The sequence below is a fragment of the Hemiscyllium ocellatum genome, chromosome 36 (genome assembly GCF_020745735.1).
Source record: "Hemiscyllium ocellatum isolate sHemOce1 chromosome 36, sHemOce1.pat.X.cur, whole genome shotgun sequence".
NCBI lineage: Eukaryota > Metazoa > Chordata > Chondrichthyes > Orectolobiformes > Hemiscylliidae > Hemiscyllium > Hemiscyllium ocellatum.
In genome coordinates, this window is record NC_083436.1 from 19499203 (window position 1) to 19524784 (window position 25582).

General features: G+C 38.0%; 2 protein-coding genes across 2 annotated transcripts in view; one reads left to right on the forward strand and one right to left on the reverse strand.

The window, feature by feature from the left end:
• mgst2 (microsomal glutathione S-transferase 2) overlaps window positions 1-25582 on the reverse strand; it is a 122078-nt gene that overhangs the window by 90096 nt on the left and 6400 nt on the right. Inside the window, exons 2-3 of the mRNA XM_060851315.1 lie at window positions 21176-21225; window positions 12995-13146 (exon numbers count right to left, since the gene is read on the reverse strand). Of these exons, the coding sequence (XP_060707298.1) occupies window positions 12995-13146; window positions 21176-21225 (202 nt within the window). The remainder of the gene's footprint in view (window positions 1-12994; window positions 13147-21175; window positions 21226-25582) is intronic.
• setd7 (SET domain containing 7, histone lysine methyltransferase) lies at window positions 729-25063 on the forward strand. Its single transcript, XM_060851314.1, has 8 exons — window positions 729-892; window positions 1915-2044; window positions 9539-9740; window positions 11336-11525; window positions 15741-15822; window positions 18490-18607; window positions 18714-18871; window positions 22960-25063. Exons 1-8 carry the CDS (start codon window positions 853-855, stop codon window positions 23138-23140), a joined length of 1101 nt encoding a protein of 366 aa, XP_060707297.1. The 5' UTR covers window positions 729-852; the 3' UTR covers window positions 23141-25063.

Sequence of the window (25582 nt, forward strand, 5' to 3'; positions counted from 1 at the left end):
TGGTAGAGGTGAGAACAATTACAACATTTAAAAGATATTTGGACAGGTTCATGGATAACAGAGGTTTAGAGGGATATGGGTCAAATACAGGCAGGTGGTTCAGTTCAGGTAACCTGGTTGGCATGGACGAGTTGGACCAAAGGTTCTGTATGAATTTATGATTCTATGAGGAGGATTTTCTTCACTTGGAGGGTCGTGCATCTTTGGAACTCCTTGCCACAGAGAACTATAGGGAATCCTTGTGAATATTTAAGGCTGAGATAGATCAGATGGGAAAGAAGCATTATGGGGAAAGGGCAGGAAAGTGGTCTTGAGGAATGAGAGACTATTGAATTGCATAGCCAACCTGCTCCAGGTCCTACTGCTTGTGGTCTTAGCCTTCTCTGGACTGCCTCCAATACCAGCACATCTTCCCTGGCATCTGACGGACTACGTCTTTTGGTGCAAGTGTCCCTCCGAGTGCCTCTCCAAATGTAGAAGTTGGTGTTGGGGGAAGAGAAGCGCGTGGTGGAGTGATTGATGATTCTTAGTTTCATTACAGCGTGTGATTGAATTCTCTGAGGAGGGAGAGGGGTTGTAACTGTCAATCATGGCAGATGGGCATTGGAGTGCGAGAGACTGCGGCTGTCAGTGAGAGGAGCAGCTGCTGACGGTGGAGAGGGTGGGTAGAGACTGAGGCTGTCGATCAATGCAGGAGCTGGAGCTGGGGCTAGGGCTGGGGAGGGGGAGGAATGATGTCAGTGCCTGATTCCGGTTTACGCAGCGGTAACTCGCAGTCTAAGCAAAGGCAGAGTTGGACCTAGTCTCTCTTTGTGGGAAGGAGCCTCAGTTACAGCCAAAGCCAGCGGTATTATGGACAGTGACGACGACAATGTGGAGGAGACGGTGGAAGGTGAGCTGGGAGTGTTCCAGAGCAAGGGCTTTGGTGCCTTACCTCCTGGAACAAGCCGGGGGGGGAGAAGGGAGGGACAGTGCAGTGCGGATATACCCGGCCCCAAACCGCGCGGCTTCAAACAGATGCCTTTTATTTATTGCTTTTAACCCGCGCGTCGAAAATCAATTGCATGCCAGTGAATATACTTGGCTTTTTTTTTAAAAAAAATGTTTTGGAAAAAGTTTTTCCTCCCAAGATTTTGTTTTGAATTGTTGACGAAATGTAAATTTAATTCGTCAAGATAAAGCCCATAATTTGGTTTTTGCAAGGACGTCGAAATTCTATTCTGATTTTCTTGGTAAATGGAATGGATTATTTTTAAAACAAAACAAGTGCGATTCGCTTCAAAATACAATGTGCTACTTTAACAGTTATGTAACCTGGATTATTGTGATGCTGGCAGTACAAGACAGTCCCTCGGAGGAACAGAGACTGGGGCTGTGTTTATAATTTGTTGCATATTTATAATCTGAGACAGAAAGCCTGGAAACTTTTCTCTTCCCTCGTCCCATACCTTTTTAAACAATGTAATCTTTACATCACAGCGAAGTCTTTAAGGGTGGTCATTGTCAATGTTGCCAATTTGCTGCACGATTCCCAGTATCAATTGTTATTTCAGAAGAATTCAGGAATAAAGCTTTTCCCAATTGTTAATGCCATACACAAGAGAGGAAACGAAGAAGCAATTTCTCCTCCTTCGTGACACTGAATGTTCAGCTGTTGTTTTCACTCGTAATAAATAACCCAGTCATAAAAAGTCACCTCCAAACTGGATTTCGCACCAATGAGAAAAACTGTTAAGTTGATGCCTTCCTTTTGATTTTTAAGTGGACAGAATTCCTGGTGATATTTAGTCAGATGTGTAGTGGTCATATATTGCAGTAATTTGCATTGTTTTTTTCTTTGGATTTAAGATGATGCAATTTACTTTTTGTGTGTCTGTGCTGAGGTTCAGTAAGTTTAAAATGTTCCTGTTGTAGGTCCCCTGGATGAAGATAACCAGCCACATGGGTTCTGTAAAGTTACCTATTCCTCTAGTGACAGATTTGAAGGGCATTTTGTGCATGGTGAGAAGAATGGTCGCGGGAAGTTCTATTTTTTTGATGGCAGGTAAAAAAAAATCAAAAGTCCATCAATTTGAAGCTTATTACTTGTTATTTAGATATTTGCTCTATCAGAGGAGTTTTTTTGCTTGATCTAAGTTAGGATTTCTTTCGTTGTTTGTCATTTGGAATGTGATTAAATGTGTTTACTGGGAAAAAAGGTGGTCCCCTCCTGTTCAGCCATTTGCTGTTGCACTTAATCTATAAATCAGAAGTTTATTGACGCTATCAATGTTGGTGATTCAAATTTCATATGGATGTTTAATTTCAGTTGATTTATAAAAAATATTTGGCAGCATGCTTGTGGCAGAATGTCTCGACAAACTGCTCCTTTGTAATACTGCCCAGTTTGAAAATAAGGTCTTATGTTTCGACACCCACTTTTTGATGGCATTATGAGTGTAGTTCATATAAATTAAATTACAGATATTTCCTGTTGTGGAGGGAGATTTCCTGTTTTCCTTTTTTTTAGATTTTCATAATTACTTTTCAGAATGGAGAAGGAAGGGGGGGGGAGATGGATGTTTTCTATCAGTGTCAGTACTGCCTTGCCAGCAGAAGTTGTTTGTATCATGAAAACACTATCTTCATACACAAATGTGTATGCAGCTGAACTGTGAAGCACTTTTTTGTACAAAATGCATTGTTTGTATTTGGAGAAAAAGAGGAAAAAGTATAGAATGATGTCAATTCAGTAAATATTTATAGAACTATTGGATGGAGGGGGAGGTAAATCTTTAAAGTTGCTGTACATGAGAGAAAAAATATGATCTAAGGAACTAAAATTTAAACATACAAAATTTTATTTCTCCAAATAAATTAAGTTCAAAGACTCCAACTAAGAAATAGTGGTCTAATGAAATCATATTTAATATGTGTCTATAATATTTGTACTCATTTACTGTAAGAAAACTTCACTCTCATTATATTTTGCTATGATTTTTGTATCTATTTTTCCTTTCTACATAATGGCTAGGGAATTATAATAATGGAATAAACTTCAGGGTTGTGTATTCTGGTGTTCACATGCCTGTAGGTCATTCTAAATCTTTTCTCCAGTTTCTCTATCTGAAAATTTTCTCAAGAACCAAACATTTCATATCTCTGAGGTTTTGTAAAAAAAAATTAAAGAATACCAGATCCTAGTAACAAAATTAAATATTTCATTAAGTTTCTAATAGGTTCATTTAAAAGACACAGCCTTTTCCAAAAGTTCAAATTGTAACTGGGTTCAAAATATTCAGTGCTGCAGTTTGAGCTTTTGAAGTGTATCTAATTTCTTAGCCACATTGATTAAATATTTTTCTTTAGCTGCAAGCCTCCTTTGATCTGTGGCAAAATAACCCATTTCCAAAGGTTTTTCATTTGAAGGAATCAAATGTATAGGAGGTATGGTTATGAGATGAGGGAAAATACATGCTAATTGCACTCTTAGTTCTGTGATCTAAAAACACAATGAGCATAAAATGCTAAAAAAAACTGAACACTAATGTCAATTATCTCTTCTGTGAGATGTTAAGTTTTTAAAAAAGTCTGTGCTAAGCAATTATACCTGTGAAACTGATTCAAACTGAGATAAGAGTAGTAGACATTTATTTGAGAAAGTGAGACAGGCAGAATGAAGTAATTACAGAGAAAGAAGGGCAGTTTCTTATAATTTTATTTCCTTACAAATAAAAATTGAGAGCAAACAAGCTTTCTTTAAAAGAAAGTTTGGAAAGAAAGAAAGGAGGAGGAGGAGTAAAGGGAACTACTTACCACCTGCTTTTGTGGGCAGGACTGATGAAGTAATTAATTTAGTGGCGTCATAGTTGAAGAGTAGGACGTGAAATGACTGACCATGTAAATTAGAAGTAAAATAATGTGTGATGTAAAATTTGCAACAAATTCAATTGCGTCAGTTTCCCTTGTGTTGTTAATAGCTCCTGGTGTTCCAGTTAGAACAGTTGTAATTGGAGTTGGGGAACAAAGAAGCATATATCCACAATCAGTCTGATAACTGGGATCATGAGTTTTCAGATGCACTATTTCCATAATATCCCATTCCAAATTAGAAAGAGAACCACAATAACTTTTTTTCTCCAGGTATTTCATTTGTTTATTCACATGTAAGACAGAAATAAATACACTAGCTGACTTGCAACATTGCTAAGTAGGAAAGTATTTGTGGTGTGATCTTGTATCAATCCTCTGGTCCTTGTACTTAAAAATATCTTTGTGTATTATGCTATTCTTGGGTCTTTACAACCAGAGCCGGAAGGAATTTTAAGGTAAAGGAAATCAAAGATACTAGAAATCACAAAGAACCACAAATTGCTGGGATAACTCAGCATGTCGGGCAGCATTTGTGGAGAGATAGTAGAGCTAACATTTCAGAAGAAGGGTCCCTGGCCCTGAAATATTACGCTCTACGTTTTCTCCACAGATGAAACTGCTAGACCTGCTGAGTTATCTCGCAATTTCTGATTTTGTTTGGAATTTAAAACTCACAGGAAGACACTTCGATACTTTTTGAGAAATGGATATTCAACTCAGAGGCAGATATGATTTGGAAATTGGGAGCATAACAGACAATGAAAGTCTTTTGAATTAAAAGCTAAATAATGTAATTGCTGAAAATATGAAACAAAATGACACTGAAAGCAACAACAAATCAGATAGCATTAATTGAAAAAAAATGTCAGCTGACATTAAAGGTGTACACCCTTTCTTAGAACTGAAATGTATTAATGATGAGTTAAATAGGACCAAATCAATTGTCAGAGTGTAAAATATGGTGCAAGCAAACTTGTCTGGTGGAAAATCCAATAGGCTCAGCAGATAACTTAGTAAAAATATGGAAGTGAATTGTCTAAGCGATATGAAATTTGATAAGTTAAGGAAATGAGACACACACATACAAAGACTTTTTATATCCCAAAATGATTTACAGCAATCACAATTGAAGTTTATTCACTGTTGTAACGTAGGAAATATGGCAGCTAATTTTATAAAACAGCTCCTACTAATTGTACTGAGGTAATGACATTTTTTAAATTGTTCTTTTACTTCTTAAAAATATTCTTATGACTTTGTAAGAGTACATTACATAATTCATCTTTGGATGTCGCATGAAATCTAATAATCAGCTTCTTTCAATACAATACATGAAAGATTTCCCTACACGTGTAAATATAACCTGTACTAAAAACTTGTATTTGCATTTTAATGTCAAACCATGCTTTGGTTATAGCGCAAGGTATTTTACAGTTTCTAGTCTCTTGGTCTAATATGGCAAGAGGGGTCTAAGAGTGTGGCCTTTTGTGCTTGAGCTTTTGCAGTGGTTACCATGGGTTTTAGTGTCTCTTGTCACAAGAAATGGGGGATGCTGGTTGTAGATGGGCTGGCACCATGTTCAAACTGAAATCTGGTCAGCAACAAGTAGTTGATTGGTTTGTGGAGTTATGACCAATGCAGTCTGCCTGCCAATAACTGTGGTTAGATTCTGAAAGCTGAACAACATGTAGGTGTGAATGATATTGCCAGAAGATTTTGGACCTCTGGAAAGGGAGATAGTTTGTCTCTTTGAAGTAGTAAATACTTAAAGCCACCTATTGGTTTAGACAGAGACATTAATGTTTGTTAGCCACTTGCCAGTGCTGTCTCTGAGGAGCTGAAGAGAGCCAAGAGAAAACAGACTGAGAGACAGCAAAGGGTTCTGGCTAACAAAAGGACCATCTCTGTTAAACCCTGTGGACAAAAGCCATTGAATTATTTTTCAGTTTTTTTTCCTCCCTCCACCTGTGTGCATATGTAGGGGGAGTTTCATGAAGGGGTTAAAGTTTGAAGTGGTAGAATTATGTAGTAAAAATCACAACACCAAGTTAAAGCCCAACAGGTTTATTTGGAAGCACTAGCTTTAATATTGCTGCTCCTTCATTAGGTGATTGTGGAGCACAAGACCATAAGACACAGAATTTATAGCAAGAGATTACAGTATCATGCCACTGAAATGATATATTGAACAAACCGGATTGTTGTTAAGTCTTTCCTCTTTTTTTTTGAATGTTTTGGTTTATTAATATGTAAATTGCAGAACTCCTTCCAAGTCACCTTCTCGATAACATAAGGTTTTACAACAAAAGGTGACATCTCAGCTCAGTGCATTAAAGATGTGAGGTTAGAGTCTAGCTGTATTCCGGTCTTGAGTCAGACTGGTTCTATTTCCAAAGTGGAATTTACAAAGTATTACATGTATTGACTGCTTGCGGATTATGCAATTTTTTGAGCAAAATAGAATGTATCTCCAGTACAAATTCACCTCATAGATTTGTATGTGTGTGCATGAGTGAGTGAGTGTGCACAAGCTTAGTGATGTGTGGGTGTGATGGCATATAAACCTGAGAGAGGGTGGGTGCTTGGATGTGAGTGTGGGGTGTGTGGTGTGTGTGTGTATATGTCAGAGAGGGTCTGCATGAGTATGAGAGTATGTAAGAGAGTGTGTGTAGTGTAGTGTAGTGGGGTCACCCAATCAAATAGGAGTTCAGTGCACATTTCAAAGTTTAGTGGTAATTGTGTGGAAATGAGAAAAGAGAGTGGGAGTGGCGCACCCTGCTGGTTGTGTCATTGGGAATGGTATTTCATTTGGTGAAATTTTGTCAGTGATCCTCACTTGGAGAATGTATTTAGTCTTTTATTCCTTTTTGTTTATGGAAAACAAAAGCTGGAAGTAGGACATTGTTCCTCTGACTATTTCTGCTGTGATGTTGTTATGTAATTACAGGCTATTATATTATTTGACTGTGAAACCTGTCAACATTTGAAACTACTCCTGTTCACACCTGATGGTCACGTATGCACTTACTTGCAGCAGGGGTCTGTGAACAGGTGTAAGAACCTTAGCCAGCTTACCTTGACCCACTCTGGCGTAGGGCTTCTCTGTTAATTAGCATTGGGTGAGTTTAGCTAACTCAGCACTGGTGTGGTTTTGATGGGCTACAAAGCTTAGTGTTGTCATGTGCTCAGCTTCCCCTCCTAAAATATGATGGAAGGGGACATTTTGCAATTTGCAAAATACCAAGGGATAAATGTATAAAACCATTGGCAGCAGACTAACCTTGCTTCATTTTTGAAGTACTCTTTTACATTGGCAGGGATAAAAATCTGTGAATTTCTGCTTATACTTCCCATCAAGGGTCAGTTTGTAAGAAGCTAAGGGCTCTTGTGGCACAGTGGTAGTTATTCTGCCTCTGGGCCAGAAGATCCGGGTTCAAGTCTCACCTGTGCTGGAAATGTCTCAACATGTTCAAACAATAGGTTGATTAAAGATTCCTAAAATTCAAAGGTACAGTGTAATGCTTTCTTTGCTACATTAGCCTTGCATTCTGAACCCAAACATAAGGAATTGGTACACTGAACAAAGTACTGAGGTATTCATTGTGAAACTTCTCTTTTAGGGAGGAGGCAAGAAAATTCTTGGCGCTGAATGACAAGTTTCTCTACATTGTGTAGGTTTAATGGTCAGAACACAGAATTCCATGAATATTTTTGTGAAATTATGGAATAACTTACAAGTATGAGGATTGCCTTATTTCTAATCAGCTATAGTGCCCCGTGTAATGGATTTCAGGCTGTTCTTGTAGCCTCCACTTCTTTGTGTGGATATTATTTTGCCAAAGTGGCAGCACATCCTGCAACTACAAACACATTCCCAGCATACCTTTTGAAAGCTGGTCTGAGGACGAATTGTTAACGTGACCATAGAATGTTGTGAATGCTGAACTTTGCACGACACTTGGGTTTGAAATGTCTGTTTAACTTAAAGCAAAACAAAGTTGTGAAGAGAGGACTGCTGAATGTCACCCAATTTCTACAAGATCTGAGATTGACATAGGGAGAAATTTGAGAGTAAACCCAGAGTTTTGAATGGCAGTTCTAGCACATTAGACAAGTGCTCATAAAACTGAATAAAAACTGTGTGGCTGTAGAGAAACCCAGAACTGCTTGAGTAAGCAGGATAATTTTGAAGGGTCCAGTTTCTGCTCAAAAGTAAGATTGTCAAAGGACTGTGGAAACTTTGACCTGCCAATGATTGGTAGAGGTGAACCTTTTGCTGGAAAGCTGGAAGTGTCTTTGAGACTAATTTTAAATTTCTGTATAATTGTCAGAAGCATGGTATAGAGTGAATATTTCCTAAGTCTCAATTCAATTATCTTAGTGCAAAACTTAACTTTTCTTTGTTTGAAATCAGTTGTCTGTTAATTAGTGTTTGACCAATTTATTGATTTTAGTCTTTACCTGTTTGTTCCAGTAAAAGTCCTGAAATGTGAAATTTTGCTGTTCAGCTATTACTGTTGGTTGTTTTATCAAAAAGGTTAATCGCTTATAGGTTTATATAGAGGTTGTGATGACTGGTCAAGAGTGTTCCTGGAATGAAAGTGAGAAGTAAATAATTCTGTAAATACTTTAAAGCTTTTTGCCTTCCTTCTGGCCCCAGTAATTGTGACATTCTGTGCTCGAATGCAAGTAGAGTACAAAAATCCACTGGGAAGTGCACATACTGTTTATTGGAAGAAGAAATTAAATGATTTTAAGTGGCAAAGAAACAGAGTACTGCTAGAGGCCAGTGATGTGGTGTCTCATTTACTTGACCTTATTAACTTTACCAGCTACTGAGATAGGTCAGGGGCTAGAAATAGTTGCAAATTACCCTTCTGCCAATTGGAAAGTGTCTCTGTTTCCTTTCCCTGTGAAGGCCTAATCAAGGCAGCAGCCTCCATGGGATGAGCAGCATTTTGTTGCAACATGTTGTCCAGCTGCTTGGAGGAAAAGGTCAGTCAGTCAGTCTTGGTGGATCTCTGCCATCAATAAAGCTAGCACAAAATCAAACTGGAGCTGTGCATTCATTAATGTTGAATGTTTATCTTTTGAGGTGGTGCTGGTAAAATCCCCACATTTAATATTTAGGTGGGGAGAAAATTGCATTACTGCTGGTTTTGCAGATAAGTCATTACCACATATTCCATGTTCATTGAACAATCTTGCCTTTGATATTATAACTTCACTGAAAATTAAGTGGTAAGAGAGAATTTGAAGTTAGAAAAACACTTTTTATTTCAAAATGAAATTTATTGCACCAGTCATTCCCTTGGATTGGAGATCAGATCCATTCTGCAACTTAGACTGATACAGCTACTTCATTAGGATTAAACTGTTTCACTTCCTGTTGATGAATCATTATTTTTGTTTGTATGTTTACCTGCCCACTAATTAACTGAGTTCCTGTTTAATTGGACATAATCTAGTTTTGCTTTCAAAAAAAAAGTTGTATACACAAACAGAAGTCCAACCAGTGCAGTACATCGTTTGATCGTTTTGAAATGTGAAAATCTCCCAACAAAATTACTCATAACCTGAATAAATATTTGATGGGAATCTTTCAATTTTGCTTGTAGGCAAAACCAACTAAGTGACTTCGGGGGGGTAAAATGTGTAACATCATGTATCCATTTTTATTATTTAGCACTCTGGAAGGGAACTGCATTGACGATGCTTTACAAGGACAAGCTGTGTACACCTATGAGGATGGCAGTACCCTCCATGGTACCTACATTGATGGAGAACTGAATGGCATAGCTGAGGAATATGATTCAGAGGGACAGTTGACCTTCAGGGGTCAATACAGGGATAATGTTCGATGGGGTGTTTGCTGGATGTACTTTGCGGTAAGCTTCAGTTAACTGGAGAAAGGCTCTGAAAATCGTGGTTAACTTGCACACTAAGGATCTTTTTCTATCCCAGCCTCTGGAAAATTATCTGATCTCGGCAAGGTCAGCTGTTTGGTGCTTTAATTGGGCTCAGTACACCTATTTAATTTCCTGAATATAACATCCACTTGTACTTCCATGAATAAAATGTTAACTTTATTTTATTGCCCTATACAACGTGCACCCAAACTTTTGTAAAGCTATGGTCAAAGTGACCCTTTAATGACCAAGATAATGAGCAAACCCAATCAAGGATGAGCATTGAACACGTTTGCATTGATAAGACAATTTTAAAAACAAGAAACCAAAAAAAAAAATTCTTGGCAGAATATACTGTGTTGAAATGATAATTCAGCTATATCTAGACTAGAAAGAAACGTATTAAAGTATATTTTCTGCTCACTACTATCAAATAGAGTAATCAGGCAAAATAAATTATATTGAATTGAAGTATGGCTATGTAAATTTAAAGCCAGTACCTGGAGGGCCTGTTTCCATCTTTTTGTTTAATGGTGGGCTCTCACATTTATGGATTGTTTGAAAATCGCACGTGACACTACTTCATGTGCAATTCTTCATAAACAGAGGTTTTCACCCTCTGACTCACTTGCGGTTGCAGGACAATCCCTTGCGGCTGCGAGCGGTGAGCCAGTGATGTTTGTGAAGCAAAGAATCTGGCTGGAGTGCAACTTTTTCTCTTCCACAAACTGTTCATCAATGGGACAGTTTTTTGGTACTCTTGTTTGCCATTCAGTTCAGCTTGCACATGGGCTGACCAGGGGCTTCTGTGGGTATCATTATAATTCATGGAGGCGCTTTGTGTGCTTGCATAATTTTTAGCTGCCATCCAAGTCTTTCAAAAGCTGTGGACAAAACCATTGGCCCTTATCTAACATCACCCCTGCAACACATTCCCAACACCACCTCTTCCTCCCACCACCATGGCCCACAAAATGGGGTTGAATCAATCTTCAGGCATTAAACTGGAGTCACGGTGGGGGGAATGAAGTTTACAAAGTTTCATGAGTTTATACCCTGGCTGCAAAACCACCTATTTTGTTACCATGTGTATTATTCACTCTAGCTTCAAGACTAATTTTAGGTGTCCATCATATTCAGAAAGGTATGGTAGGCTCTGGGGGGAGAAACTTTATTTGGGCATTGCCCCAACTTTGTGATTCAGAGGCTCATGTGCAGCCAGTTGAACCACAGCTGACACATGGTGAAGATGGAGAAAGCTGGCAAAACAAAGGTTAGGTTTATTATATAAGAAGTTACCTTGTATTTGAGTTTTCATTGCCACAATCAAAGTGTGTGGTGCTTACTACTGTGTTCAGAAATTGCCTCAGAACAACTTCTATTTTGTTGCTGTAACTGTTACAGCATTGCAGAAACCCCATTTTTGTAGGGATATGGTCCTTGTCTCTTTGGTGACAAAGTGAGAGCAGGTCTGAGAAAAATCTCTGCCTATATTTCCAGGACTTTTGAACGAAAATGCAAGATGTGAACATTGTGTGAAATGAACAAAGTGACGTATTATCTTTATTTGACAGGATGGAGGCTGCCTTGTAGGAGAGGTGAATGAAGATGGGGAAATGACTGGTGATAAAATAGCTTATGTATATCCTGAGGGAAAAATAGCCTTGCTTGGGAAATTTGTTGATGGGGAACTTATTGAAGGACATCTGGCAACTCTGAAGTGTGTATCCGAGGGGAAACCCCAGTTTGAGCTGGTACCAGATGGTAAGAAATCATGATTTTATCATTACACTGTTTCATCTCATAATGCACACCTTCGTTTTCAATCACCTTCTTATATTTTTAGAAAATTCTGAATGTTTTGCTCAGGTTAAAATGGTGGATAGTGATCAAGCCAACAAGTGTCATATTCTAAACTTAGAAGTATTTGAAAATTTTGAATGTGAAGTATGTTAAGGTGTAAGTAGTATTTAATTCCCTGGATGGCACCTATGGAGAGAAACGGAGTTAACATATCCAATTGACTTTTCACTAGAATCTTTCAACCAGTGGCATTAACTCTGTTTCCGTCTCCATAGAGACGCCCTGAGCTGCACTGTATATCCAGGACTTTTTGATTTAATTTCAGATTTTTTGCATCTGCAGTATTTTACATGTTTTTTTTATTGTAGTAACGCTGCGGTGTGGAGCAGTCTGAAAAGCATCCCTCTACCCTATACCTGTAACCCTGCATTGCCTATGGCTAATCCACTGAACCTGCATATTCCTGGACAACACGGAGCAAGTTTTAGCATGACCAATCCACCTAACCTGCACATCTTTGGACAGTGGGTGGAAACCCACGCAGACATGGGGAGTATGTACAAATTCCACACAGTCACCTAAGGGTGGAATCAAATCCCTGGCACTGTGAAGCAGCAGTGCTAACCACTGAACCACCATGCTGTGTATGGAGCCGGAAAATCAATGTTTCATCTTCCTGATGAAGGGCTTTTGCCCGAAGTGTCGATTTTCCTGCTCCTCGGATGCTGCTTGATCTGCTGTGCTTGTCTGGCACCACACTCTTGTCAATTCTTATTGCTTTCCAATCTCTGCAGTATTTTTATTATAAGTGCTTTATGTAGGGTGTTAAGAATGTATGGAAGAGAGAGGAATAAATCAGTCTATGTCTCTTCTGCTGGTAACCAAATGGGTCTAGTAGAGAGTTGTGCAATGAAATGGAGTGAGTGGATTTGAGTTTAGGATTTGGTAGGAAGGGTGTTGATGATTTCTCCTCTGTTGAGAATGATCATAGCCTATGGTTTTCTCATCTCCATTTAATACAAGGGAATTAGGAAGGCAAAGATGAACTACAAAATTGAACAAATATAAGTAATAACTAAGTAATTTACAAATGCCTAAATAACAAAAGAAAGATTTAGGGTAGTGACTGGGCCACTAACAGATGCACCTAATCAATTCATAGGTGATGACATAGAAATTCAGTTAGTTCCTGTAATTCAGTATTTACTAATGGACATGACATTGCATATCTTAGTGATAATGTTATGGTAATTAGTTCATACTTTCCTGGACATGCTGTATACAGAAAATACTTAAAATAATTGAGGCATTCCTGTGGGACTACGGTAAAAACTGAGATGAGGACAAACTTCACATAAACTGTTGATAATCCATGCATTGTGTTTCCTGGGTTGGTGTCTGTGAGAAGACCAGTTAGATTGGTTACTTACCCTGCATGATAACATGATGTGCAGGACTCTCTGGAGATTCCTTGACTTGCTGTCCATTTGAAATAACAGTAGCCAAAGGGAAATCCGGAGATTGCTAAATCTTTGGTAACTATCTTCAAGGCCAATGGTGAGTACCATCATTTCACCAGCATCTACAAAAACAAGACCTTTGTGTTGGTGTACAAAGTTTTATAGACCAGACCCCCCTCAAAATACTTTTAAGAAGATAACCAAACCCTAACTTTTTCTTAATTTAAAGGCAAATATAAGTGCTGTGTTCCAGATGCAATTCGATAGGTCAAACTAGTCAACATTAAGCAAATGTAATTTATTCAAACACTATAGTGTTAAAATACAACAGAAGAAGGAAGTTTTCCAATAGATACAGTAACTATTATTAACTAAAGTGTCATCCCATAAACACACCCTGGGCAAAAAAGACAAATTCAGAAACAGATTCTCTCTGCTCTATTCCATGTATCTCCCAGAGAAAAGAGATCAAGCAAAAACTCAAGAGTAGCAGCCAGGTGACACCTACTGCAGTTTCTAACCCTTTTGAGACTCCAACATCAGGTGCTGAATCTTAAAAAGTAAAGAACTAAAAACTAGATAATCTGGTCAGAGAGAGTTGACCACACCTTTCCTGGCTGTTTCTAGTGTTCCAACTTTTTAAGAACCAACCCAAGGCCTCACAAGCGGTTTGTTACCGTAAGGACAAAATATACTTCTTAAAGCTGCAGCACTGTCACACAATGTTTTAAAGGTGTCAGGAGAAACTGAGAATTCTATTTTTAAAACAGCATATGAGAGCCAGCCTTTAGAATTACAGGCATAGAGTACAGTGCAAATAAATCATGCTGAACATTTATAGGATAATGGTTAGGCCTCAGTTTGACTTATTATTATATTTTGATTCTGGCCACCTCATTTTAATAGTATTTAAGAAGCCTTGGAAGGGATGCAGATGAGATTTAGTTAAATATGCCAGAGACACAGTATTTCATTTGTCGTGAGACTAGAGAAATTGGGTTGTTTCAAGAGACTTCAAAATCATGCAACATTTTTGATAGACTGCATACAGAGAAACCATTCCCAGTGACAGAAAGCTTGGAGGATTTAGATTTAAGGCGATTTGCAAAAGAACCAGAGGTGACATGAGGAATTTCTTTTCTTAATGTGCAGTGATTTGTTACGATCTGGAATGCATTGACAGAAAGAGTGGTGAAACCAGATTCAGTGTCTTTTTTATTTAAAAAGAGAAAAAAGACTTGAAAGGAAAATAATTTTCAGAGCAGCAGAAAAGGAAGGAACTCATTTATAACTCTAAGTGTCAGTACAGTGGTCTCCTTTGTATCATTCCATTTTGCTGTAAATTTTCTGTCCTATGATCCTGCTCCACTAGCTAGCTGACGAAAGAGCAGCGCTGTGAAAGCATGTATTCCAAATAAACCTGTTGGACTATAACCTGGCGTTGTGATTTTTAACTTTGCCCACCCCAACTCCACATTATGACGCAGAAGACCAAGAATCCTAGCCATTCTGACTCTCCTTTTTTAATCTTGATAATTTGTACAATAGGATTGTGGGGAGATTTCTGTTTGTACAAGCTGCAGGGAATCATTTCAATCTATATAATTCCTGTTTGGATCATTTTTAAATCTTTTGATATTTTACTCGTAGAGTTTATCTCACATGAAAGATTGAACAAAATTATTTTAAGTATAATCCTCCTTCAGTTAAATTTTGGATTAAATCAATTCAAGTTGTTAGTGGCACAGAGGTATGTTACATCGTATTCAAAGTAAAATGGCAAGCTCTGAACATACTACTGCCCAGTATGAAAGATTGTGAACAATTACCTTACCTTAAATGCAAGTAGGTATCCCTCACTTGGATTTATTTTCATTTCCCATTTAGAGTTTACTACATATTTGCTGCATTGGTGTAGGAAGCAGTGTATAAACTCTCCTGAATTGAAAAGCTGTAACTTTAATAAGAACAAAATGTAACTGTAGAGCATCTTTAACTTGTAAAGCACAAGGGATATTTAACCAAGAATATCCTCAAACAATATGTAACACAGGATTGGTGACCAAAAACTTAAAGAACAGGTTGTAAGAAGTGTCTTTAAAGGAAAGTAGGTAGGATTAAAGAAATAGTACAAAGTATGGGATTACACCGCTAAACGGTCAATGGAAAATAGTAGAGCAGCTAGTAGTAGTGGCATACTGATACCTGAAGATAACCTGCCGGAGGAGGTTATAGTTTGGCAAGGTGAGACCATAAACAGTTTGCAAATCAAGGTATTGTTGAACCAGGAGCTGACGTGGGTCTGCAGGTAAAGGGTGAAATGAACAACTGTGTAATAGGATATGGACATCCGAGTTTTGAATGAGATTTAGCCAGAGTGTGATTGTTGACGACCTTTCTTACTGAGTACTTTATATATTCATAGTTTGCCATGTTACTCTGAATATAGTGGAATATACTTCTGCTCCATTAACAACTTCAGTTGATTTTATTCAAAATTAAATGCTGAAGAATGATTATGCTCAAAATAATTCTGTTCATCTTTCAACAATAAGGAGACAACTGGTTTTGTTGATTCTGAGGATGGGTATTGTTCTGTTTAAGATGTATATTTAAAGCTAATAATTATTTTTAAAAGATTCCTATGGAAAATTCAAGAAATATTGCCTGAAAGTCTGAAACTGTTAAACCTAATATCCTCCTTTCTTCACAACAGGTCCACTTTACACTTTCGACAAGTCCAGCTCATTTTGCATTTCTACAAATTGCCTCCTGCCTGATCCTTATGAAAATGAAAGGTTGTTTAAATTTATTCCCTCCATAAGCTGGCTTTTTCATTTTTAAATATTGAAATTACTGATTGTTGAAGAAAACAAAATTATCTATCTTGTCAGTGACTGTTGTCAATATGAAATAACTGTTCTGGTTGTGAAAAAGGAAATATAATGTATTCAAAGATTAAAGAACAGCAAAGGAAGTACTGTAGATTCATTTTTGATCTTGAACTAGAACGTGCATACCAACCAGGAGGTGGGGGTTGCAAGACGAGCTTGAAATTGAGTCTCATTAACTTTGAGTGAGTCACTCTTGACCATAGTATCAGCACTTGCAGTTCAGTCATTTTATAAAGATCAGTGCCTATCTAGCTGTGGTTCAAACTCAGCCATAAAAGAGCAAAATGGACAATAGACTGATACCAGACCAGCGTTTCTTGCAAATACTTGGAAATGTGTGTGGTTTTCCTGGCTCTGCAAGCTTAAAATGAAACTTGTCTTTTAATCATTGGCCACTTGCTAGAATGTGTCCATGCCTGGAAAACCTGAACGGACCAGGTCTGATATTTCCCTTGCTGAGAGCAGGCCGGGTTTCTTAAGATACCCTATCTAGGCATTTATCCCTTCCTTAGCACATGGAGTAGTACAATGAAGTCTATTACCTGTTGTAAACAGCCACCCCAAATGTCTGAACAAAAAGCCAACCTTAATATTGGGACTGATGCCTCTTAAGGTGTCCCTGAAGGTCAGGATGTCAGTATCTGAAATTGCCCATCGTCGTCTAATTCTAGACGATGAGCACAACAAGATACAGATATACTATACAGTATTTCCAAACATTGGAAATGCACATTAGCATCTGTAAAGGGAGAGCCAGATCTTCACCCAAGATTAACTAGTATTTTTCTTTTCAGATGTAATAGACACTCCGGTACATTTTCAGCACTTTTTGTTTTTATTTCAGAATTAGATTTTCTCAGACTGTTGTATAAGTTTTCTATCATAGTTCAGTTTTTGTTCAAATTTCTTTTTTTGATCATCTTTGAGTTGTAAGTTTTAAAAATGACTATTCCTATACTGCAAGTAATGGGTTAGCTTCACTCCAGTTCAATTTTACATTGTGCTTAATGTGAAACTCGATCAGTTTCTTCCTAAATATGTTCAAATTCTTGGCTGAAGTTTAGTGATAAATCAGTTTTACTCCAACGTTTTGATCAATGATCTGGAATAACAACCACTTTCTTGTTGGATGGTTAATTATGGTTTAAATTTTAATAAGTACTTAATACTTTAATATATTTACAAATTGTAACAATTGGTTTAAAAAAGTTTTTCAAAACTGTCTTGCATGAAGCAGGAATAATTGTTAAATGTGATGTAAATTTATGAATTTGAGTGCATTCTGCAAAGAAAATTTCTTCAATCTCTCTTTTGATCTGTCACCATGAGCTGATCTTTATTTTGTGAAGTGATTGAGGTAGATCTTTGTCTTTGCCAGGACATTTAGCATTTCCTGGGCAGAACGCAAAAAGCAATATCAGGCAGGGAGGATTGCACACCTCTTTTGGTACTTGTCGAACTTTCCTTCATTTCAGTGGATGGAAAATTGGACAGATCATTTACTGATCAGAAATGATCCCTGACCGATTTTTCTGTCTTCACTCAAGTGATGCTTAAAGGCCAGGTAATGTTTTTAAAAACAAAAAAAGCCCAACCTGAAACCGTACTGAACCCATATGAAGAAGAATTGGAAATTGCTGGAAAAGCTCAGCAGATCTAGCAGCGTCTGTGAAGAGAAATCAGAGTTAACATTTCAGGTCCAGTGAGAAGGGTCCATGACACACTGCCACTTTCAGTAACATTTCATGGTTCAGAAATAATGGATTAATTTGTTAATTATTATTCCATAACTTCAGGACTTTCAACTATTAAGGTAGTTGGGAGAAGAATATCACATTCCCATTATTTTGGCAAAGATACAAGTTATGGAATGTCGACTGTGTTCTGAATTGAAAGAATAAGCAAAGTTGAGGTAAAATGAGAAATGATCAGTTGATGTTGAATTATTGTGGTCACAATCGTGGTGACTCACTTTCTGTGATCGTGTTGAAGGGGTGATTGTCTGTTATGACACCATAACTGCACTCATGAGCAGCGAAACAAATGCAGCACCTAACATCATTGTTGACCTGATGTATTATGACACCAATCTATAAAATCCTCAATAAAAGCCAAAAGAAAAGTGGATGCTGTAAATCAGACAAAAATAGAAAGTGGATATCATGAACTGGGGAGAAAGTGTTATTTTCATCAAATCCGTTGGTAAACATAACTTTGGGCGACTGAAGTCAGGGGAAGTGGATGTTCTGTACATCTTGCTGAACAGTATTTTGTCAAAGGAAGAGGTCCTAATAGTGCAGTTTTAAGATGAGATAGTGTGGCTGTACTTTTGTCAGAATTCTCCCTTTTCTACGACCGTTCGAGATATTGTTGGTTGCAAAGGCAGGGACTCCAGCAAAGTTAGTTATATTTCCTATATTTTTGTAAAAATAAGCTGGTCAAGATCAACAAGCTCATTATTTTTCATTGGAAAAAGCAAATGCTTAGTTCTACTTTTAAGTATATTGCAGTGATTGCATATTTGATCTAAGGACATGCATAAATGTTGTTTTGTTATTTCTCCTGAATTAGGGTGTATGTTACTGAATCTCTTATTCCACATGCTGGGGAAGGTTTGTTTGCAAAAGTAGCAGCCGGACCTGACACCGTCATGGCTTTCTACAATGGAATACGATTAACGCATGAAGAGGTGAGCATCACAATTCCAGAGTTTCTAATCAAAGTAAAATTTATTGGTCAGAAAGACTGCAGATAAGTCAGTTTGTTTGTAAGAAAATCTTATATTTTCTTTCCAGGTAGATGCTAGAGATTGGTCGCTCAATGGGAGCACTATATCCTTGGACGGCGATACTGTGCTAGATGTTCCTGAGCCTTACAACAGTACAGAACATTATTGTGCCTCCCTGGGGCACAAAGCAAATCACTCCTTTACTCCCAATTGCAGTTATGTTACGTAAGTGTTTTTTCTTTGTTATGGTTGGTACTTTTGAATGTCGTAATCAGAGTCCTAGAGATGTACAGCATGGAAACAGACCCTTTGGTCCAACCATCCATGCTGAGGAAGTTGATTGTATTTTTTTGTTCTTCTTGGCTGAGATGGCCAGTGCTGACATGTAGGTAATGAAAATGTCATCTTCTTGTCAACAAAATTCTCTCACTAAACTTTGCATTTTGCCAAAGACCACAAGTTCAGATTTTTAGAAATCTGTCCTCTATTCTTGGGTGAAAAATTGAGGTTGGAGTGCAAGATCAAAATCTCTTGAACGTGATCTTTCCTAACTTCTAGCTGGGCAGAGCATACCTGAAATAAGCCCTGGGTAACCTGGTAATTCAGATAAGGGTCCTAATGGTGGTGTAGGATATTCTATTCAAATTGATCATTGACTGGAGCCATGCATCCTCCCTCTAGTCATTTAATGCCTTTGGCCTTACCAATAGTCCATTAAGGAGACTGTTAATAAACACACACACAAATGTATGGAAGGTTTAGTTTTGTCTTCTCTTGGCTCCACAGATGTGCTGCTGGCCCGGGACTTTGCGCCCCACTCCTTGTCTTCCCAAGGTCTGTCTGCAGACCTATGTGGATTGTGCGGAGGTTAATACCTCCCAGGATCTGGTGACAAGCTTCACTGGATTAGACCTTGGGCTGACATTGTCAAATTTGCAATGCAACCCCAGTGGCTATTCCATGCTAAGAGCCAGTACCACAGAAATGTCTCCCTTTCTTGTGTAGGGTGTAGAGTACCAGAATGATGTTCTCCGTTTCACTAATTACCTTCAAAACGTGAATGATTGTTTACAGATTTAGGGGAATCTTTGGGCTCTAGAGAAGGTGGGAGCACAAAATAAATTAAAAGGTCTTGACATCATCAGAAAATAATGAAGCTCTGCTGCTTTTGTGTGTTTTTAAAACAGAACTTCGTAATGAGTAGAATGTAAGTTTCTGCCAGTCGTAGATTTATACAGTGCATTGATGAGTATACATCAACATAACTACCACAAAGTGTACTAATTCTAAAGACTATGTCCTATACCCTAGAATGTTAATTTGTTTCAAATGCTCAACCAAATAGTTTTTTTTTAAAAAGGTTAAGGTTTCTGGCCTCCGCTACCTTTGTAGGCAGTGCATTCTACATGCCCATTACAGGCTGAGTGAGAAGGTTTTTTTCTTAAATCCACTCTGAATCTCGTGCCACTTAACCCTAAACTGTGGCTCTTTGTGATTGACCACCCAACCAAGGGGAACAGCTGCTCCCTACTGATCCTATCCATACCTCTTGTACTCTTCTACACTTCAAACACGCCCCCCCCCAGTCTTTTTTGCTCTAAAGAACAACCCAAGCCTGTCTAGTCTCTCCTTACAGCTCAATTGTTCCACCCCTTGTGAACCTCCTCTGTATCACATCCTGTAGTGAGGTGACCAGAAATGCGCACAGTACTGCAGCTGTGGCCTAACCAACACTCTGTACAACTCCAACATGACCTGCTTGATCTTTATACTCTATGCACGACTATCAAAGCAAGCATCCCATATACTGCCTTAACTAATCCTGTAAATAATTATTTGATTATCCTTCTTAGGCTACCCAGCGTCCCATCTTTCATTAAATACTCCTTCATCTTGTTTCTTTTTCCATGGTACATCACCTTGCCCTTATCAGGGTTAAGCAGATCTGCCACTGCTCTGCCTATCTTCGTTGTTAACCACCCCACCAATCTTGATGTCTTCTGTAAGCTTGCTTAACATTCCCCCCATTTTTTAAAATTTATATCATTTATAGAACATAGAAAAGTACAGCACAGAACAAGCCCTTTGGCCCACTATGTATTGTCGAGGATTAATCCTAATCTAAAATAAAATAACCTAACCCAACACTTATCACTGACCTCCAGGCAGAATACTTTGCATCTACAACCACTCTCTGCCTTCTGTCAGCCAACCAGTTCTGAATCCAGAAAGCCGAATCTCCCTGTATCCCATACCTCCTGACTTTATGAATGAGTCTACCATTGGGAACCTTATCAAATGCCTTACTGAAGTCAATATACACCACATCCACTATCTAACCTTCTTCAACCTGTCTCATCACCTCAAAGAACTCAATAAGATTTGAGGCATGACCTGACCCCCACAAAGCCATGCTGACTGCTTTTAATCATGCTATGCTTTTCCAAATAGTCATAAATCCTATCCCTCAATTCTTTCCAAAACCTTGCTGGCCACAGATTTAAGACTGACTGGTCTGTAATTACCCACCTTGAAAAGAGGAACAACATTCGCCTCCCTCCAATCCACTGGTACGACTCCTGTGGAGAGTGAGAAAGCAAAGATCTTTGTCAGTGGCTTCGCAACCTCCTGTCTCACTTCCCAGAGCAACCTAGGATAAATTTTGGTCTGGTTCTGGGGACTTATCAATCTCAATGTTTGCCAAAGTTCCAGCACATCAACTTCCTGAATCTCGATCGGTTTAACCCTGTTTCCCAGCTCCTCAAAGTTCTAATTCACAACAAGGCCCCTTTCCTTACTGAAAACCAAAACAAAGTACTCATTTAGGGCTTCCCCTATCTGCTCAGACTTCACTCAAAAGTTCCCTATGCTATCCCTGACCGACTTTACCTTCTCCCTGATCATTCTCTTATTCCTCACGTGTGAGTAAAATACCTTTGGGTTCTCCCTAATTCTTCTTGCCAGGCCTTTTTCGTTCCCCTCATGGCTCTCCTCAGTCCGTTTTGAGCTCTTTTCTTGTAAGCCTGTAATCCTCTAAAGCTGTGCTAGATCTTTGCTTCCTCCACCTTGCATAAGCTGCCTCCTTCCTTTTAAGGAGAAGCTCCTCTGTTCTCATCATCCAAGGCTCCTTATTCTTACCCCTTCTTGCCTGTCTCAGAGGAACAAATTTATGCATCACTCGCAACAACTGTTTCCACACGTCTATTGTGCCCTTTCTGTGGAACAATTTCTCCCACTTTGTATTTTCCAATTCCTGTCTGATGGTCTCATAATTTTCTTTTACCCAATTAAATATCTTCTCATGGTAACTGCTCCTTTCCTTCCCCATAGCTATGGTAAGTGTGAGGCAGTTGTGGTCACTGTCACCAAAGTATTCTCCAACTGCGAGATCTGACACCTGTCCTAGCTTTTTGCTGAGCACCAAATCCAAAATGGCCTCTCCCTCATCGGCCTGTCTACATACTGAGTAAAGAAATTCACCTGAACACACCTGACAAAAATAGCTCTTTCCAAACCATCTGAACTAAGGAGGTTCCAGTCAGTATTGGGAAAGTTAAAATCACCCATAACAACATCTGCATTTTTCCAAAATCTGCTAGCTTGTGAGTTCTTCGATCTCCCTACTGCTATTAGGGGGTCTGTAGAAAACCTCCAATGAGGTAGCTGCTCCCTTGCTGTTCCTAGCTTCCACCCATACAGACTCAGTAGACAGACCTTCCTTGACAACCTTCATTTCTGTAGCTGTAACGCACTGATTAGCAACACTACAACCCCTCTCGTGTTTTTCCCCCTCCCTGTTCTTTTTAAATGTTCTAAACCCAGGAACATCTAGCAACCGTTTCTGTCCCTGTGAAACCCATGTCTCCATTATGGCCACAACATCATAGTTCAAATACTAATCCATGCTCAAAGTTCATCACTCTTATTTCTGACACTCCTTGCATTAAAGAGGACACACTGTATTTTTATGTATATTTATGTATATAACAAACAAAAGAGGTCCTTTTCCCTTGAAAAGAACCAAGAAAAATTGATGACCACTCAAAATTAAAAGCCTCAATACATTCACTTAAATCTGTTTAATTCTCACTTGAGTAGTGTACATTTAGTTGACAGATGTTGCTTATGTATCTTCCTGGCATTTGGCATTGATACTGCAGTTCTGATACTGTGAAAACAACATCTGATTCTTATTTTCCTTTTAATGCTGTTGACCTGGAAAGAGAACTTATGGTTTAACTTACAGTACACTTGAATTCAACCATGTTTTAAAAATTACTTTTTGGTATATCATTGTAACTTCTTCTGTCAAGGTTTATTCATCCTCGGTTTGGACATATTAAGAGTATCCGTACCATCCAGGCAGTACAGAAAGATGAAGAACTTACAGTTGCTTATGGATACGATCACTATTCTGCAGGCAAGGGCGGTCCAGAAGCTCCTGACTGGTACAAGCTTGAACTGCAGGCCTTCCAACATGTTCAACGGAAATGAAATTTATACAGCTTTCTCTTTAAGCAGGTAGCAAAAGCAGAAGAAGCTATGCACTAAAGCTATGTGGAACTGCCAGATCAGGATCATTAAAATGCTCTGTTCTAAAAATTATCATATACCTTGTAATTAAAATATTCAAGGTTAGATTTATTTGTGAAATACAATATATAAGGCACTTGAACAAGTAGATATACATTTGCATCAGCACATGGAAATTTGTTATGTAGCAGTAAACACTATTAACCTATTAATTATACAGTGTAGCTTGTCCTACCCAGCAGTGTTAACATGTGCTTTCTAAAGTGGCTCATGGACTGCTAGATACACCTTGGCCATTTTTATTGTTTCAAATCAGCATTATCTGTTCTACTTTTAGGCAAGTCTAACTCTACACATACTGTTTATGGGTTTATAGTGTTCACCTCCTAAATGTCCAAATACTACCAATGATAGCTGTTTCATCTTTAGCTGAATTGATTATGACTATTCATCATTTGATGTTGTAACTGGGGTTTTAGTGAAAGCTAACACCGGCTAGTTGTAATGTTTGTAACTTGTCCACTTTAATTGCGAATTAGCACCATTTGATAGATTTTGTCCTCTGAAAGTTAGTGTCTGGAGAAAGCATTTTGAGTTGCATATCAGTATCGCTAGGATGAAGTATTGTTATTTATAGATTTTGCAGATAGCTCAGTGATAATTTAAGCATTTATTCAATAATGTTCAAGTGCATTAGTTGGCATTTATCATCTCGTGTCATTTGCAAAGTATTTAATATTAATATTAAATATAGCAATTGACAACAATGTTGCACTCTGATCTAAAGATACAACAGCTTAACTCATGGTGATTCGTGTGACCTTGTTGATAAGATGCAAGACATCAACCTTGCACTTTCTATAGTTTGTTTCACAACACTGAGTAAACAAAGCCAGCAACTGAAGAGATGCAGCATAATCCAAATAGAGCATTTTTATGTAAATGTGACAACATTGTTTCAAATAACAGTTAACCTTGCTTCAGGTATAGAAATATAACCATAGCCACATGCAAGCATTTTTCTCCTAAAGAACAGTAGCACAATCTAAAATTGTGTTTCAGTACAATGCTCTTTCTTTCTTGAAAGCTTGACTAGTTAAACTCTGCATTTTGTAACTGGTGGTTGCAGCCTTATTAAATTACATAGTTTTGCTAATGTAACCGGAAAAAAAAGCTTAACTGGGTGAGAGTATGGGAGATTGGAGTGGCTCCAAAAGTTTACAGATTCCCCTCTAGTCTTCTGATTGTGTGTATCCTCTTTCAGTGTATTAAAGAAAGTGTGTGCATTTTATAAGAATGTCTGGGTGAGCATGAGAATTGTTTTGGTTAATCAGAGTGGGAAAGCATTTATAATATGTTTTGGTTTTGACAAAATGAATTATGTTGTAACCAATATATGAAGTTGATAACTTGGTACAGGTCAAGAAAAATTGTTTTCTAATGGTGATTTAAACAAAAATGTGGTAAACTGTGAATAAATGGAATTTTTTTACTGTAAAGATAGAAATATGCAGAGAAGAACAAATCATGGATCTAATTGATTTTTTTTTAAGAATTGTAATGTATGTCACTATTTCAGTGCATGGTTTGTTTTCAAATATGAAATGCTCAGTTTGAGTCTCAACTTTTGTCATTCTTTTGCTTCGGATCAGTCTTGTTTGACTGAAAATGAGGGTGGGTTCCAGTATTTCAGAATAAAAGTAATGGACTCTCGATCTTTTTACAGCATTGTAGTGCCGTATCCATCAGTAATGGCATTTGTGGATTTGTCAACATATTAAACAGCAAACTCTAGTGCAGAAGTTCTGCATTGCTGACTCAATTCATATTATAGCAATAGGTTATCAGTGGTAATAAATGCTCCAAGCTTACAATTGACTGGACTCTTCACTATTTTCATCGCCTAAGACTTTAATCCCTGTGCTCTGCTTTTTAATTAAGTTTTCAAGGTGAATTATCAGTTATTAAATATCATTTTTAAGATATTTAATTGCTCATTGGTTATAGGAACCATGTGGTTTTGTACTGAACTGTATATGCCAAAAGATATCAGAGTTCATTCTTAGTTCAGTGCTGAGTAAGTTGCTCTCTGAGCAGAGGAAAATATTAATTTGGATGATGAGCAACCACAAGGAATAGCTTATATAATAGAAACATTTTTGGAAGTCAGGTAGTATTTGTGAAAAGAACCAGTGAATGTTTCTGAACTGAACAAGTAATAATTATCGAACTTCTAGGTTGATTGCAGATAATTGGGCTGCTCATTTTATTAGAATTGTATTAGAAACAAGGCAGTTGCACTTCAGGCAGGCTGCCACAGATCTTTTCAGGCACATTTTTGCAAACCACAATGAACATCTATGGAAACAAATAGAATACCTATTGTAGATGTCTATTTGAAGA